We start from the raw sequence: 17467 nt of genomic DNA on the forward strand, positions 1-17467 counted from the left end.
GTGCCCCCGCCCCATCCCTGTTAGGGAAACTGTGATGCAGGGGCAGTCGTGTGCCTGGCTGGAGCGTTCTTCTTCAGATGGAGTCCTATATAAACAGGTACAGCCTGCAAAAAAAAAGTCTTGAGGTTGTGATCCCGGAAGGACTTAAGTAAGGCGCAGCTCTGGGTAGGCTGAGGGCAAACCCTCAGTTGCAGCCTAAGTGAAGGCCTATGGCAATCAGGCAGTTGCATCTCTGATCTGGCTCTACATAAATCTTTCAATTGCAACCCTCATCAGGATGATGGTGATCATGTAGAGGCAGCCGTTTTTTTGTATGATAGTTTGGGGTTGGTTTGATTTACTCCCTCTCTCTTGCTGCCTCTCTCTACGGTTACTGCACACACTGTCTGAGTCTTCGCCCTCGCCCCAGGAAGTCGGAAGAGGAACTAGTCGACACAGACGCCGGACACTCGACAGCTGCACCTACGTGCTGCGTGCGTGCGCGGCGTGTGGCTGTGCTAACGAGGATTCAGCACCAGCACCGGCTTCGCAAAAACGCGGAACATCAATAAGCAGCAAGGATCTAAGCATAAAAGACTTGAATGGAACAATTAATCAATCTAATGACAATGCGGTTGCTGACTGCTCAATTGGTACAGGGAGGGAAACATTGCACTCCCCACTGCATGGGCTTGAGGTCACAGGAACCTTGAGTACTTCCATGCTTGAGGTTATGTGGATCCTCCAAAAAACCTGCAAGGCCTGTTAGAGGTATCAGTATTAAATAACGATCTCTTAAAATTACAAGGGGAGCAGTCTAAAGCAATGTTGCTTGAGTTGTCTCAAATCAGAGGGCTAATGCCGGCCTTAGTTAGTCCGAATAGCGAAGAACAGGAGGGGGTAGGTAGAATCGAAGAGGTGGAAACGGGGACAAGGGCTCCTAACCTAAAGACAGGGGAACCATCTGTATATATATCGCGGCAGCCAATGATTGTGAAAAGATGGGGTGAAAGAAGATATTATATGAATGGTCGCCCGAGATTAGGGGCGGGGGTAGTCGCCCTTAGAAAAAGACATTTAACAAGGCATTATGTAAGGAAGGTGAGAATAGGGACAGTAGGAAAGAGGGAACAAGATGGTTGCGAGAGGAATACAATGCAAAGATTAAAAGAGAATAAAGCAAAGCCCCAAGCTGAACTAGCTGAACAAGAAGAGCATTGGAAAATCTTAGACAGACCTAAGATTAGTAAAAGTCGTTTGGCATCTACAATGAGAGAGAAGAAGGGGAAAGAAGGGGAAAGTATGGAAAGGAGGAAATTGATGCAAGAGAGACCTGGAAACTCTAGAGATAGTAAGGCCCCTGTAGACAAAGAAAAGGGGGATCCTATAACAATGAAAAGGGAGGCCAGACCAAAGGGGGTTACCCTTGGGGTAAGTGAAGAAGGTAACCCCGACTTATGGGTATTTTTAGAACCTTACAACATCGGCAAAGGTGGCAAAAAAGTTAAGAAGTTAAACCCATTAAATCGATCACAGCTTCTATTCTCCCTGGCAAAATGTGCAAGTCTCGGCAGCATTGGTACGGAGGACCTTAGAGAAGTAGGGTTTGTTAATAGTAGCATAGGGGGTGAAGTGACCAAGGTTCTGTTTTATTCAGCCTTGGTAAAAGATGCGGTGGAAAATGCCAAAAACGAACTGCAAATGGAGGGGATTAGATTGGTAAGAAGGGAGGAAATACAGGGACAGCATTTCCTTAAGAATCATGCTGAACTAGGATTACGGCAGATTAGGTTAATCAACTCTAATTGGAATAAGAGGGAGGACTTAACAATAACGGTATTTGATAATAAATCTGTAAGATACGGAAATGATATATCTGATGGAAATAGATTTAATGTCCTAGTATCCCCAGAATTTAGGGAGTATGAAGAGGAGGGATTTCTAAGTGAAATCGACTAGGAATATGGGTCGTCACACAGCCTTTCAGTACTTTCATGGAATATAAATGGCTACAGGAAAATATCATCTCAGACTAACTTTGATAATTTCATTAAGAATAATGATATTGTGTGCCTACAGGAAACTTGGCTGTGTGACGATAACCTAGAAACCTTAGTTATAGAAGGATTTGTCCAATTCTCTAAAGCAGCAAAGGAAAATAACTCTGGGAGGCCATCAGGGGGTCAGTTAACGCTAATTTCCACACAAATTGTAAGGAAGGTTGAAAAGCTGGATCTACTCTGTGATTGGGCTTTAGGAAGCAGGACCCTACTACAGAACTCGGATCCCCGTTATGACGGAATTTGTATTATAAATGTTTACATACAGAAGGGAAAGGTCCAGGAATATAAGATAAACCTGAGAAGATTGAAAGAAGATATAGCGTCGGTTACTGTAAAGTTCCAGAAGGACATATTATTGGTGATGGGTGATTTTAATCATAGATTAGATCCCCGAAGGGTGGTTAGCTGGCATAAAGATTTATTAGAATCTTATAATATTGAATTGGCAATTTTCCCAAGAGGAGAGCAATCGCCACAGGACATGACCTTTACCCAGCTGATGGGTTCATTGGGCATGGTATGTGCAAATGGGAGATTGAAGCCAGATCGGCCAGCGGAACGTACTTTTCTGAGGGGCCAGCAACTCTGCCCAATAGATTATGTGTTTTGCCAGGCTTGGTGTTTTGGGCTAATTAAAAACTTTGAGGTGGTGAAAATGACGGGTAGTGATCTTTATCCATTGAGGGCAGAACTACATTCACTACGTAGGATAAATAGAGAAAGGGTTCTGCAGGTCCAAGTGAATTATCCAAAACGGCTGACAACTAGTATAACAGAGGATTATATCGAAAAGTTAAAGCTAACCCAGCAGGCTATTCCTGTAGAAGAGTTCGAATTTAGAGATGAAATTACCTGGTTTGAATCCACCATTGGAAAGCTGGTGGATACCTTAAAGAAACAATTTAGGTCACGAATGCCAGGTTCTGGGAGCCATAGTACTAATAAAAATAGGAAAACCTGGTTTGACGATGAATGTCGGGTAGCTAAGGCCCAGATTAGACAGAAGGAAAGGAAACTAAGGGTAAGGTTTAATGTGGAAGTCGCTCCAGTATTTAAGGTTAATATATAAAACCCTAATTCGGAACAAAAAAAGAACATTTAAAAATAAGTGTTGGGTAAAAATGTTGGCGGTAATTGAAACTAGAGATTGCAAAGGATTTTGGAAATTAGTTCAAGAAAGTGTGGGCAGGGAAGTAGGTTCCCTAGAATGTATGGTCCCGGAAGATCACTGGGCGGGCTACCTGGGAGAAATCTATGGGAAATGGTCAACGCAAGAAGAGCCCAGGATTCCAGTTTGGCCGCAGGTGAGGGATGACATAAAGGAATACTTCACCACAAGCTATATAAAGAAAATTATAACAAGTATGAATCTTACCCGTGCTGCAGGCCCAGATAACCTTCCGGCAGTGATAATAAAAACTAGGCCAGATTGGTGGGCTAAGTTCTTTGCAAAGATGTTTCAGGTAGTCTTGGTGTTGGAAATGGGATCCCCGGCTGGCCAGGGCTTTCGCCAAAGTCAGTCAGAGACCACCACACCCAAGTCAGGGCAAGGGAGTTACACGCCAAGATAACCCCTACTCACCCTCTAGGTAACGTGGCGCGAGCAGCAAGGCTAAACTTGGAGGCGATGTAGGCTAAGTATTTGCGCACGCACCCCAGCAACAACAACCAAAGGCCCACCACAAAGGAAACTCCACACAAGGTTATATAAAAATAGCCTTTGTATTATAATAAATATACATCAGATAAAACACACATCTTGTTACACTGTGCCAACAGGCACGGGCGGAATTTACAAGGGATATTGCACAGGACAGGGCCACTTGGACCACTGTCAGGGGTATCAGCACTTTTAGAAATAATACTTTCAGAAATAGCACTTTTAGAAAGTAAAATAAGTGTAGCACACAATATAAACATAGAGCACTCAACCAGTAATCACTGGTAACAGGACCTCACTAGCACCACCTGTACTAGGGAGAAAAACAACCACCTACATGTCACACTACCTGTAGGGATGTAAAAACAACACACATGATGCATTAACATTCAGAGGTGTAAAGGCACATGACGCATAAACAATACATTCAGAGGTGCAGCAATAACATTGCGCAAAACTTAGATCAGTCACCACCTGTGACAGTCCCTGTGTCCCAATGTCAGGGCCTAAACGTCGCAGTTGCCCACAAAGTGCTGGGCAACTGGTGCAGGGAAAGTTAGGGCAACGTTGGAGCCTCTCTGGGCTCAAGAACCACTGCTGTGGCACTGTGGGGCCTCACTGGGCTTCTGGACAAGGAATGGCGCCCTGAGCCTCGCTCAGGGACTTCTTTCCAGAACCACTGCCCCAGAGCCTCTCTGGGCTCCTCAACAAATAGCGCCTGGAGCCTCTCAGGCTCATAAATCAAATGCAGGCTGGAGCCTCTCTCGGCTCCTACACGAGGGAATGGCACCCTCAGAGCCTCTCTGGGCTCAACGAACAAAATGGCCCCCAGGAGCCTCTCTGGGCTCCTCAACAATGATGCGGGCGTCAGGGCCCCTCCCGGGGGACCCTCGAACACGTGGGGGCGCTTGGAGTCCCCCCTCTGGGGACTCAGGACGAGAAATGCCCCCTAAGAGCCCCTCTGGCTCTAGACACAAGGGCGCGAGGTCGCGCTGCTGAGGGGGGCAGGGGAGGGGCGGACACCGACAACGTGTCCCGGCGCCCCTCCCCTCGCTTCTGGCAACACTCACCGGCTCTGGGCTGCAGGGCGGCTCCTCTCGCCGCGGGGCTCCTTTCCCCTCGTCCCGGGGCTCTCCTCTCCACTCGGGGAGCCTCGGGGACCCGGCCGGCAGCTTCTCCCTCCCCGGCTCGGCGGAGGAGGCGGGACTTCCGGTCGGCCTTTCCTGGGCCGCGCTGGGATTGGCCAGGCCGCTTACCACTTCCGGGTCGCCGCGGGCGGCGCGGCGGCTCGCTTTTTAGGCAGGCAGGCGGCTACCCAGGATCCGAGGAGTGGGCTCCCTCGTGAATCCAATAAAAACGGGCACAACCAAGCGGCGATAAGCGGGGTGGCACCCGCGCCGCCAAAGCAAATATAAAGCGAGGTAGGCACTCGCTAGGCACCCCAATTTCGGGCTGATGCCGGGTGGGCACCGGCTGGCTCTCAAAGCGCTAGCAGCGCTAGCCTCTAAGACAAGGCGCTCCCAAGCGCCACCGGGCCAAATGCAGCGCTCTCAAGCGCTAGGCAAGGGATTCCAGTGCTCCCCAGCGCTGAAGGGCAGAGAGCAGCGCTCTCAGTGCTGTAGGCACAGCACAAGCTCCAGCAGGGGCTGGAGGCAGGCAGGGGGGCAAGGCTGGGCCAGAGCCAGCACACTGGGTCTCCAGGCAGGGAGACACCCCAAGTGGCGGTCCTCCTGGCCCCAGCAGCAGCAACAGCCCCCTCTGGCAGGATCCAAAAGCAGAACATCTTCCAAGGGGACACAGCCCCTCCTTTATACTGTAAAATCCTTTGTTTCAAGGTGCAGGGTGGGGGAAAACCAGTTTCAGCTGGCTTTGGAGCACTCTTGATGGCCCAACCACCCATTTCTTTCACTGGGGAGGCTAGGGTCGTTAGACACACCACAGGGGGGCGGAGCCAGCATTGTGTGGGGAAAACCCAGCCCATCCAGGACACAGGTACACTCCTCCCACACATCACTCATGCTAATCTCCCACTCACCACCGGGCAGACCCATCCAGACTTCCTGGAGCCTGGCATGCCAGCCAGCTCCAGCCAATCACGCTCCAGCACCCTCACAGCACATGCACACATATCTCAATGTCCAGAAGTAGCACTTCCCAACTAGACACACACATGCCGCAGACACCATCTTGCAGCATTCACTCTCACGAGTTTATACATACTAAACTCGAGCCTGCACTCCCCACGCATCAGGAACTACTAGGGACACACACATTCCCCATGCATTCCTATGGGAGGGCAGGCCAGCCATACTACACGCACGCACTTTCACTCTGGGACCCAGGGGAAAGTGCGCAGAGACCCAAAAATCACTGACACAGGGTCACACATAAGGCAAAAAGTTCAGGGGTGAACCAGCCCTGCGGGCCAAGTCCAACATAACCCCCTTCCAGCCAAAACGCAGGGGAGAACAATCACCACCGTGATGGACTTCCCTGCTTGGGGCGATAGAACACGGACGCAGGCCCGCCACTGCCGGGACACCCTCCTGTTCTATGCCACAGTGAACCCCTAGGGTTCCTTCTAAAGCTACTGTAAGGACCAGCTGGGCTACCCCATTGGTACTCCTCAGCTGTCCGCGGCCAGGACCAGGCCCTAGGCCACCCAGGTGCCACTGGTTCCTGCCTACTCACGAAGTGGGGGGTAGTAACCCCTGGCACATAGTAGCCATTCTCCACTCCTCCTGTCTGCAAGACAGGGCTAGACTGCCATTGGTTCTCCAGCCTAGGGTCTCCAACCTCAGGTGGACCAGGAGTCTCAGGGAAGGCTCTCCTCCCCTTACCTCTTCTTTTAGGGTTCCTCCTCCCCGTGCGAGGGGGACACCTAGAACGCCATTCCAACCCAGGGTTTAACCCCTCAGGTTGCACCGGGGTCAGAGGTGGGCTCTCCCACCCTCTGCACCCCCTTCCAGAGGTCTTCCCTCTCCCACCTGGAGAAGTTCCTCTGGAAGAAGAACCGGTCAGGACACTGGTTACAGTCGTCCTACCCTTCAGGTCAGGCTGATCCTGAACCTGGCCATCCAACCTCCGGTCTAAAACCTTTGGTGGAACAATTGCCTGGCACTCCAGGACTTCTGGGGACTCACACGCAATCCCCCTGAGGCTAACAAATGTCACATCTGTTGCGTGACTGTCTGTCTGGCGCAGATCTCCCGCCCTCTGTCCACCTGACAGTGCGTGACGATCCCCCAGACCAGAAGTAGCGCCACCCGGGTCCCCCCAAGAAGATCTAGCCCAACTGGCTAGTCTCTGGTCCACTGGTGCATCCACTGGGAAACTCATCCCCCAATAACTCCTCACGCTGGACTCCTGTACCCTCCCTACCGGAGCGGTACTGCCAGCCTCTAGAACCACAGGAGCTCTGGTTACAGACGCTCCAGGTCCTCTACTCACTAGGAGATCCTCCTCAAATGGACTAACAGGACAGCCTAGGTCCCCAACCTGGTGTTCCCTCAAGAAACCACCCAGGCTTTGAGACAGGGCTTCGGGCCTCTGGGGGCTCTCAGCCACCCACTGACTCCTGCTCCACTGAGCCAGGCAGTCAGCCCCTACACCCTTCTCACTATACTGGGACCTAGCTGGGCTACACTGAGCCTCTTCCACCACGCTGGGCTGGAAGATCCCTGACCCACTACTTTCGGAGTCACTCACCAATGACTCTACAGAACCTCTGGCCCTTTCCCAGCGGTCTGCTTCCTCTGCCAGGTCACATGGTTCAGACAATCCACACCCTACTAGGTGTTGGCGCAACCCTGGTGAACAACAACTGAGCAACTGCTCTCTGAGAAACATATCGAACAACATGTCCCAATCACATTTCGTGGGCTCCCGTACCCAATCACACAGGGCTCCACAACAGTCATCCTCAAAGTCTACCCAAGACTGGTGAGACGGTTTCCTAAGGTTCCTAAACATCAACCTATTCTCCTCCTCTGGGGAAACAGGAACCATACTCTGGGAACTGGGACTTTCTAGACTGAGATTTAAAAAGCTGCCACCACTGGACTCAACCCTCCCTGGGGGATCCAGAAAATTATGACTGCGGTCAGGGGATAACCTACACTCTAGGGCTATCTTCTCCCTGGCCAAGGCCCTCTCAGCCTCTGCAGTCCGCTCATTCACACCCAGCTGCGCCATCTCTCTGGCATACTCTAACCGGAGCTTCTCCATGGCCAGCTGGTGCTCCCTCTCTTCTCTCCTATCCAACCACACCTCTGGGGATAGGGAAAGGGATGGGGTGCTACATCTGACACTGGACCCAGCAAGGGACTCCCTATCTAGGGGGTACTCACTCTCTGCTGGCGCCCATCCACTGTCAAACTCACTCTCCACATCAGACTCTTCAGGGCTCCCCTCAGACCCACCACCCTCCTGGTGTGCGGCCCGGGCCCTCTCTCTCTCTCTGTGCTCACGCTCCCAGTCACTCTTCTGCCACAGGATCATGTTATCCCTAAGCTTGGACTGGGTGTCTGACTCACTCACTGGGATGTCTCTCTCCTTACATAACCGTACCAACTCATGCACACTGTACTTAAACAGGCCACAAAGGTTAAAAGGAGATTCCATCTTGACAGGATGCTCACAGACACGTGCAACACAAGGGATCTAGCAATCTGAAGTAGGAGTACACAATTCCAAACCTTCCACACTCTCCTTAAAAAAAAGAACTCACTCATGCGTCCAGGGAAACACCCCTTTCATCCACACACCCTCCCCTCGGATCGGTAAGGCAGTTTCTACCACCCCTGACTTCTCAACCTGACCAAAAGTGACACAGGTACCAAACTCTGGAAGCAGGGCGGGGGACAAATGCAACACTCACCGGCTCTGGGCTGCAGGGCGGCTCCTCTCGCCGCGGGGCTCCTTTCCCCTCGTCCCGGGGCTCTCCTCTCCACTCGGGGAGCTTCGGGGACCCGGCCGGCAGCTTCTCCCTCCCCGGCTCGGCGGAGGAGGCGGGACTTCCGGTCGGCCTTTCCTGGGCCGCGCTGGGATTGGCCGGGTCGCTTACCACTTCCGGGTCGCCGCGGGCGGCGCGGCGGCTCGCTTTTTAGGCAGGCAGGCGGCTTCCCAGGATCCGAGGAGTGGGCTCCCTCGTGAATCCAATAAAAACGGGCACAACCAAGCGGCGATAAGCGGGGTGGCACCCGCACCGCCAAAGCAAATATAAAGCGAGGTAGGCACTCGCTAGGCACCCCAATTTCGGGCTGATGCCGGGTGGGCACCGGCTGGCTCTCAAAGCGCTAGCAGCGCTAGCCTCTAAGACAAGGCGCTCCCAAGCGCCACCGGGCCAAATGCAGCGCTCTCAAGCGCTAGGCAAGGGATTCCAGCGCTCCCCAGCGCTGAAGGGCAGAGAGCAGTGCTCTCAGTGCTGTAGGCACAGCACAAGCTCCAGCAGGGGCTGGAGGCAGGCAGGGGGGCAAGGCTGGGCCAGAGCCAGCACACTGGGTCTCCAGGCAGGGAGACACCCCAAGTGGCGGTCCTCCTGGCCCCAGCAGCAGCAACAGCCCCCTCTGGCAGGATCCAAAAGCAGAACATCTTCCAAGGGGACACAGCCCCTCCTTTATACTGTAAAATCCTTTGTTTCAAGGTGCAGGGTGGGGGAAAACCAGTTTCAGCTGGCTTTGGAGCACTCTTGATGGCCCAACCACCCATTTCTTTCACTGGGGAGGCTAGGGTCGTTAGACACACCACAGGGGGGCGGAGCCAGCATTGTGTGGGGAAAACCCAGCCCATCCAGGACACAGGTACACTCCTCCCACACATCACTCATGCTAATCTCCCACTCACCACCGGGCAGACCCATCCAGACTTCCTGGAGCCTGGCATGCCAGCCAGCTCCAGCCAATCACGCTCCAGCACCCTCACAGCACATGCACACATATCTCAATGTCCAGAAGTAGCACTTCCCAACTAGACACACACATGCCGCAGACACCATCTTGCAGCATTCACTCTCACGAGTTTATACATACTAAACTCGAGCCTGCACTCCCCACGCATCAGGAACTACTAGGGACACACACATTCCCCATGCATTCCTATGGGAGGGCAGGCCAGCCATACTACACGCACGCACTTTCACTCTGGGACCCAGGGGAAAGTGCGCAGAGACCCAAAAATCACTGACACAGGGTCACACATAAGGCAAAAAGTTCAGGGGTGAACCAGCCCTGCGGGCCAAGTCCAACACTTGGAAACTGGTATTATTCCAGAAAGTTGGAAGGGTGCAATCATAAGACCTATACATAAGAAGGGTGACTACAAAATACCGAAAAATTATAGGTTGATAAATCTCCTTGATGTAGGGGAAAAGGTCTTTGCCAAAGCCATATTGGGTTTATTAAAAGACTGGGCAGAGGAAAATCAGATTATACCCCCGGAACAGGGAGGGTTTAAAGCAGGGCACTCAACAATCGACCATTGTTTTGCCCTCTGGGCAATAGCGTGGAAGTCGACGGAAGTACGGGGAAGTTTGTTCTGCTGCTTTGTAGACTTCCGAGCAGCTTTCGATCTGGTGGATCGGGAACTGTTGTGGGAGGCCCTAACTAGCTTTGGTATTCCTAAAGATCTGCTATGCCTGATTCAATTGCTCCACTCTAAGAACTGGGCCCAGATAATTATAGATATAGACGGTAGTTAAACTGGGAGAATTGAGATTGGAAACGGGCTGCGGCAGGGATGTGTATTGGCACCTCTGCTGTTTTCCTTGTTCTTAGCAGATCTGCCAAAAATTTTGGGGAATGTGATTGGAGCAATCCCGAAACAAGATGGTAGGCACATTGCATGTTTGCTTTATGCCGACGATCTTGTGATCATGGATCAGACAGAAGTTGGCCTGCATAGGAAACTGAATATATTTAATGATTACTGCTCCAGGAAAAAACTTATAATCAATATGGATAAGACTAAAACCCTGAGCTTTGGTAGAAGGAAAGCTGGGTTCACATGGTGGCTGGGGACAGAGAAAGTGGAATCGGTTACTGAATACAGGTACCTGGGGCTATGGTTTGAAAAAAGTATGAAATGGTCCACCCATCTAGAGGCATCTAAAGTAAGAACTTCCGCATCAATAAGTGGCTTGAAATTGTTTAACAAAGCCTATGGTGGGATGTCAGACAGACCAGTGCTAAAAGCTTATTCGGCCATGGTACCTCCGCAATTTCTGTACGGCGCAGAATTGCTATACCTGAGCGGCAAAGAGAGCTGGGATGTTGAGGAAGGTAAAAACCTAAAAAATCTATTTATACTGCCCTTGTCAGCCATGGTTCAAGCTGTAAGACTAGAATTAGGACTTACTTCATGGGGCATTCTAGCTGGTATGGCCCTACTTCGATTCTGGCAACGTCTATGAGTAGACGAAGACACCAACATTTCACAATGGTGTAAAAATGAAATACGGAATAGCGAATTAAAATGGGCGAGAGAGACTAGGGCGATTATGATGAAGCTATGTCACACGATGGAGGTTAAATTGTGCCCTACGACCCTTATGATTAATATTGACAAGAAGATACTAAAGACTTGGGGAAGTAATTATCCCATGCACAGGACCAAAATTACCTTGCAAATAAAATCTCACTGCATTTTATGTTAGATGCATGGAAAAATGAGCAAAGCTTTCCCTACATTGATAGGCTATCGGACTGCCGATTACGAAGTGAGGTTCTCAGGGTAAGAATTGGGGTGAACCCGTGATATATGAATAATGTGGCAAAAAACGTAATGATCGATAAGACGGGAAGATGGACTTGCACCTTGGGCACCTCTTGTGACTTGTTACATATTTTACTTGATTGTCAGAAGTTTCTTGACTTACGAATTATGTTTTTAAAACCGATTTTTAAGAAATATGAAATTAAATCTAGGGCCCAGGCAGTAACTTTAATGACTGAAATGACCCATCTAGATATTGCTGTTGCTATTGGGAAATGTATGCAAAGAGTGAAGGCATTCCTTCTTACCTTTTTTAATGAGTTTTAGTAATAATGTAGCTCCAATCAGAGATTACTGGAGGGTTTTATATTGAATATGTTTTATGATATGTTTTAGTGTGTTAATGAAGTGTCATTTTTAAGAGAAAATTTTAATAGTATATGTTTTGTTTGTGGACCAACGGTCCAAATAAACGTGATTTTAAAACTGAAAAACTGAAAATGTAGAGGCGACAATTACTGGACTGTCAAGGAGCAGAGAACACCTGTTCTCACCAGGACCAGAGATGAAAGATTCAGGGGCACTATGGTCCTCACTGGAATGCTCTTGAGTAGTTTGCCTCTTCCTGAATGTGCTGGACCTCACTCCTCCCAAAAGTGTTGGCACCTGCAGTGTCAGGCAGGCAACGTCCCTCTCTCAGGAGTCAGGCAGACACCTTCCCTCTCTCAGGAGTCAGGCAGACACCTTCCCTCTCTCAGGAGTCAGGCAGACACCTTCCCTCTCTCAGGAGTCGGGCAGACACCTTCCCTCTCTCAGGAGTCGGGCAGACACCTTCCCTCTCTCAGGAGTCGGGCAGTGCTCAAGCAGTTCATGGCAGAGCCACAACCTCTCCAGGAAATAAACCTCTTGACAATTTGCTATCAGGAATATCCGTGGAGCATTCATATTTGTGGTAACAAAGGAACTTGAATTGGAATAAAGTGGGTTGTTTCAGGCCCAATTTTATATACAACATTTAGAGAGAGAATGTGGATCCACTGACTCAAATTACAGAACGGTTTTTGGGTGGTTCACTTGCATTTCAAAACTACACATTCCATCTTTGGACTCTTTGTGAGAAGTTGGCCTGGCATATGATGTCCACTAGTTCTAGTGGGCACCTTGCACCAGTCCAAACGACCCTATTGATGGTGGTTGTAAAGTCAACCTCATAGAAAGCTATCCTAGTGGTAGCATGGACCAGCAGTCATAGGCTATGTCTTTAGAGGCGAGTTAAGCAAGTTGTTTTACCAATTATAATCCCTTGAATACCAAAGGAAAGCACACCACACAAGGTATATATCAAATATATATGTTTTTATTCCAAACACAACCCCTCTGCATTCTTTATGAGATCAGAGGTTAAAGTACAATACAAGGAACTTAATTAGCATATGATAAGTTGTACAGTATACGTTTTGCCCTACGGGCCTCACTAACCATATACTAAAATAGTGGTATAAGAACCATGTGAGAGTTAGAAAGCAGGCTTAGGGCCTAGGGCCTGTGGAATCACTGGGGTACCTATAACCACTAAAATATAGGGTGCAGGAGGCCCACGGGAGACGCGTGCAGTGTCTAAACACAGCAGTGGGTCACCATTGACTTTCTCATGGAGAAACGAACAAGTTACAATTTCAAAGATTAAGGACACTTCTAGGTTAACTACGATGGAACCCTTTTACACTTAGACACTTGGAGGGCCAATACCCTCGGCACTACCAGAGTACTCGTGTTACCTCACTCAGGGTAGCTGGGTGCATAGGTGTCTTTTGGTGTCGGGTTTTGTCGTCGATTCCAATGGAGAGCTGCAAAGAAATGCTGCAGGCGACCAGACGAAAAGTGTCCGGGTGAATCCAAGAGTGGATCGAAGATCTGAAGAACCTGAAAGCAGCGGGGACAGAGTCTGGGTCACTAGCCAGTGACCAGGAAGGCGACAAGAAGATGCCAGCCGATGTCGGGTGATTTCAGGTGAAAAGGTGAAGCTTGTCTCTTCAGCCACATGGTCCAGGAGGCATCGAGGACAACCAGGAGCTGGATTCGAGCTATCCAACAAAGGATCTAGTTGACTGCAGTGTCGGAATCCCGATTGGACCCAACAGGCCTTGGCAAACGCAATCCACGCAAGATGTCGAGATTGGCTTCGGTGCACATCAGCAAGGTCTGGGGGACTTCTCCTTGGGAGAGAAGTGGGAGCAGGTCTGGAACAACCAGGAAAGCTCACTAAATCAAAGATGGCCCTTCATGGGAGCTCACTAGCCAACAGACTAGGGACCGCGAATGGAGGTCAAGCTAAAATGCACAAAGCGGGCCCACGGGACACTCGTGGAGTGTGGGCCTCTGAGCTTCAGTGCGAAAGGTGCGCGGGGCAGGGGCTTCAAATACCCCAATGTCGCAGATTATTCGGGATCCGGTGGGAGCCTCAAAAATGCAGACCGGCAAAGATGCTTTTGTTGCCCGTTTGAACAGGGTGGTCACTCCTTGACCACAAGGGAGATTTCTTCCATCTTCCAGTCGATATGGAATGTCGAAGGTCAAAGATTTCTGTAGCAGAGTTTCGTCCAGGGTAATCTAAAGTCCTGGGGACTGGCATCCTATGCTTATAGCAAGTTTAGGGGTTGGACTAACTCTAGGATCCCACCTATGGGTGGACCCAGGGTGGGGGTGGTTACACCCCTTTCCCTTTGTCCAGTTTCACGCCAGAGCTGGGGCTGAGCGCCCCAGCAACCGGTTTGAATTGGGAAATGCATGGGGCATGCACAATTAAAAACAGGTTTGGGTTTAGTTGTAGAAAGTTTGTGCCATCTCGCTGGTGTCCACCGAATGCTTAATTGGTCTTTTAAAAATCCCTTCTTGTCCACATGTAGATGAAAGGTAATCAATGAGTGATAAGTGCAACGCAGAGGGGTAACTTCCCTAACTGATAGTAGACCTTCCAGTGAGAAAATGAGGTTGAGGCTTCCTATGTGTGTAGGGCCTTGTACCTGTTGCTGGGGACCAATGCTTTCACAGGAGTTCATCAGTTCCTTATAAGCGGGGGATGCAGCTCCTTCTGCCCAGAGGTTGAAGTCTCCTAACAGAAAAAAGGTTGGTTTGTTAGCGTCATATTAGTAATGGTATCCAGAAGGGTTAGGGGGGAGGAGCTAGAAGTATTAGGTGGTCTATAACATAAAATCTCTGCAGCCCTGTTCACCCTGTGACCCTTCAAATGGAATCTTAGTAATTCAATGTTGTATACTTCGTCTAGGGAAAAGGCAGTAAAGTTCCAATTATCCCTGTAAAAAATGCCTAGTCCACCCTCTTTCCTACTAGTTCAGGGTTTATGGAAGCCTTTGAATTTGTCTGGGCAGGCTCTATGGAGGTCAAAGGCAGATTCCACAGTGGTCCATGTCTCAGTAATAAATACAACATCAAAAACCCTGATGGCAAGCATTAAATTAATCTCAGAATGTTTTGGTAAGGATATGGAGTTAAGCAGACCACATTCCAGTATATGTGTTAGCACTACAGCTTTTGAAATCAATAATATCTGCCACGGGGTGTGATGTGGGGTGCTTACAAATGTGTAGGAGTTCATCGCAACTGTAAATTATCTTTCCCTGCTGCGTTAAGGTTACACCGACAGCATGGCTGGTGCTGAGCGTGGTTGGAGCGCAGACTGGCACAAATGGGCTTGCTATTGGTACGCCTGTGGCGTGCCCGCTCCAAGGGCCCCCTAAGCCATGGACTCTCGACATTCCAGGATGGAGCCTTGTCTCCATCTGACCCAATCACTGATTGCTGATATGTAGGTACCTGGTTGCCCAGTTCTGTGTGACTGGGCTGGAGTTTTAAGGCTTGTATGGTCTAACCGAGAGTCTGGGATGACCACTAGTGGACCTGCTTATCACTGACCTATCAGCCCACATCAGTGGCAGGCTGGGTCTCTTGGGCCGAGGACCTGAAAGCATCCTTTAAATCGCAAAGGCTGACTTCCAGACAGGTAGCCTGATGGAGTGTACAAGTATTTTGCCTTGTGAGAGAACTGTTTTTTCCCTCCTCTTGTAAATCTGCAGTAGAGCGAAGATTGAAAAGGTTGCCAGTGACTCTTCGCAGTGGATCACTCGACACCCACGCTGATGAAGAGTGCAGATCGCTGCGGGATAATGTGCATTGCAGGACACGTTGATTATCCTCACTTCAAATGAGCCTTGTGGCCCCATGTTCCACCTGGTTCCATGCCTGTCTGAGGGTCACCTGGATGATCTATGGCCTGGTGCTCTCCCAGGGTGTGGCTGGGGTGTCACATGGATTCCACACCCTTCATCCTCCCAAGATCAGACCCCAATCGCCTGTCGCAGGATCCCGCACTCCTGGTGCAGAGGTACACCCCAGGCATGCCTGGCCTTCCCCAGTTAGTTGGCTGTGCAGGCGCCCAGTCTGCTCTGGAAGTGAAAGCCTGAGGGCTCCTGGCTATCTGTTGGGTCCCACGCCTGCCCATGTGCCCTGCCTCAGATGCCCACTTCTATGAACAGGCTGGGAAGCCCTCCTGCTTGCCCATGAGTGCCTGTTTTGATCCTGGCCCCACAAGCCTTGATCTCTGATCTGGGAAAGGATGTGCAGTCGCAACCCCCCCTTCTGCAAAAGAGGGAGCTCCTTCTTATGCAGCCGAGGAATGAGACCAGATTCACCACACTTTTGCATCAGCTTACAACCTCAGATCGGACACGGCGACCCTCTGATATTAAGAACTTTACAAAGCAGAGGACTGGAAAGTAACCAGAATTCCTCGGATGGCTAAGATCTGTACATACATACATGAAATAGACCCTGAACGTTTGTGATTGCTCCCTAGAGGCTTGAAGAGTAATTCTTGCTTATGCTTCTTTCACAAATATCCCTGGAAAGATCAGCATCGCTGGGCCCCAGAGCAGTGACTCTGCAGCCAGTATATCTACCTGGTGGAAGCAAGACCCGGCCTGAAGGGTGAACCATTGGCTTCTCTACATCACTAACCTAGACAGGCCGGCACAAGCAGAGACCTGAACATACACAATAACAGGTGCTCAAATGCACAGGACTCGTGACTGCCACTCACCCTCATGGTGTTATATTGTTCTTCTTTCTTGACTTTAGACTCTACAAAGTATCTCATCTCTTTCCTCAGAGGACACTGCCAGTCCCGGAGCTTCCCCTGCAGAGAGCACAGTACACGGGTGACAAACATAGATCTGTGAAGTGAAGTTGTCCATATAATAATAATCTTTACATGATCATCCACACATATGCAGATTTTACTACCAACCACACATGTGTATAGTTAAAGTACCAATCACACTATCCAGATTACAAGTATCAGCCACACATTCAAAACACAAGTACCCGGAACATATGTACAGATTGTAAGTACCAGGTGAAATGATTCCAGAATATGTGTACCAGGCCACCGTTGTCCAGATTTTAAGCACAATGTAGGGGTTTTAAGCTCTAGCCACACGTAGAGTTTGGAGGTCCCTGCCAAACATGTTCAGATTGGACATACCAGCCCACACGATTCTAGATCAAGTGCACCCGCCACACATACTGACACTGCAGTTTCCAGGACACTGTCATGCATGTGAAAATATGAGAACAGCCACATCCTGAACATGCAACATTTTGTGTCTGCAGCACCTCAGAGCCCTTTCATCCCAATTTCCTTTAAATGAGATCTTGATTTTCCTCTATTTCTGTGACAGATAAGCGTGAGAGTGAGGGCAGTGGGTGATGGAAGAGTTACCGTGATAGATGAGGATGAGGGTGATGGCAGTGGGTGTGATGAAAGAGGGTTGGGACACATGAGGGTGAGGGTGATGGCTGAAGTGGAGGATGGAGTAGTGGCAGCCAGGGTTGGAGGAAGATGAGGGTGTAGTAGTGGCAGAGGGGTGATGATCTGAGGGTAGGCGTCTTGTAGAGGAGAGTTATACCAGGAGGGTGATGACGAGGTGATTCTAATGTCAGAGGAGACTGATGAGTGAAGTGTGATTGGCTGACAAGT

The 17467-nt window shown here is 49.9% G+C and overlaps 1 protein-coding gene and 1 pseudogene across 2 annotated transcripts in view; one reads left to right on the top strand and one right to left on the bottom strand.

Annotated features, from left to right (window-relative positions):
• LOC144826118 (uncharacterized) overlaps window positions 1-17467 on the bottom strand; it is a 146884-nt gene that overhangs the window by 43577 nt on the left and 85840 nt on the right. For both annotated transcript variants that reach the window (XM_078684519.1, XM_078684520.1), the window contains one exon: window positions 16529-16624. In XM_078684519.1, the coding sequence (XP_078540645.1) occupies window positions 16529-16624 (96 nt within the window). The remainder of the gene's footprint in view (window positions 1-16528; window positions 16625-17467) is intronic.
• LOC144826761 (5.8S ribosomal RNA) lies at window positions 15535-15686 on the top strand (annotated as a pseudogene).

The sequence above is a fragment of the Lissotriton helveticus genome, chromosome 3_2, assembly GCF_964261635.1.
Source record: "Lissotriton helveticus chromosome 3_2, aLisHel1.1, whole genome shotgun sequence".
NCBI classification, from domain to species: Eukaryota; Metazoa; Chordata; class Amphibia; order Caudata; family Salamandridae; genus Lissotriton; species Lissotriton helveticus.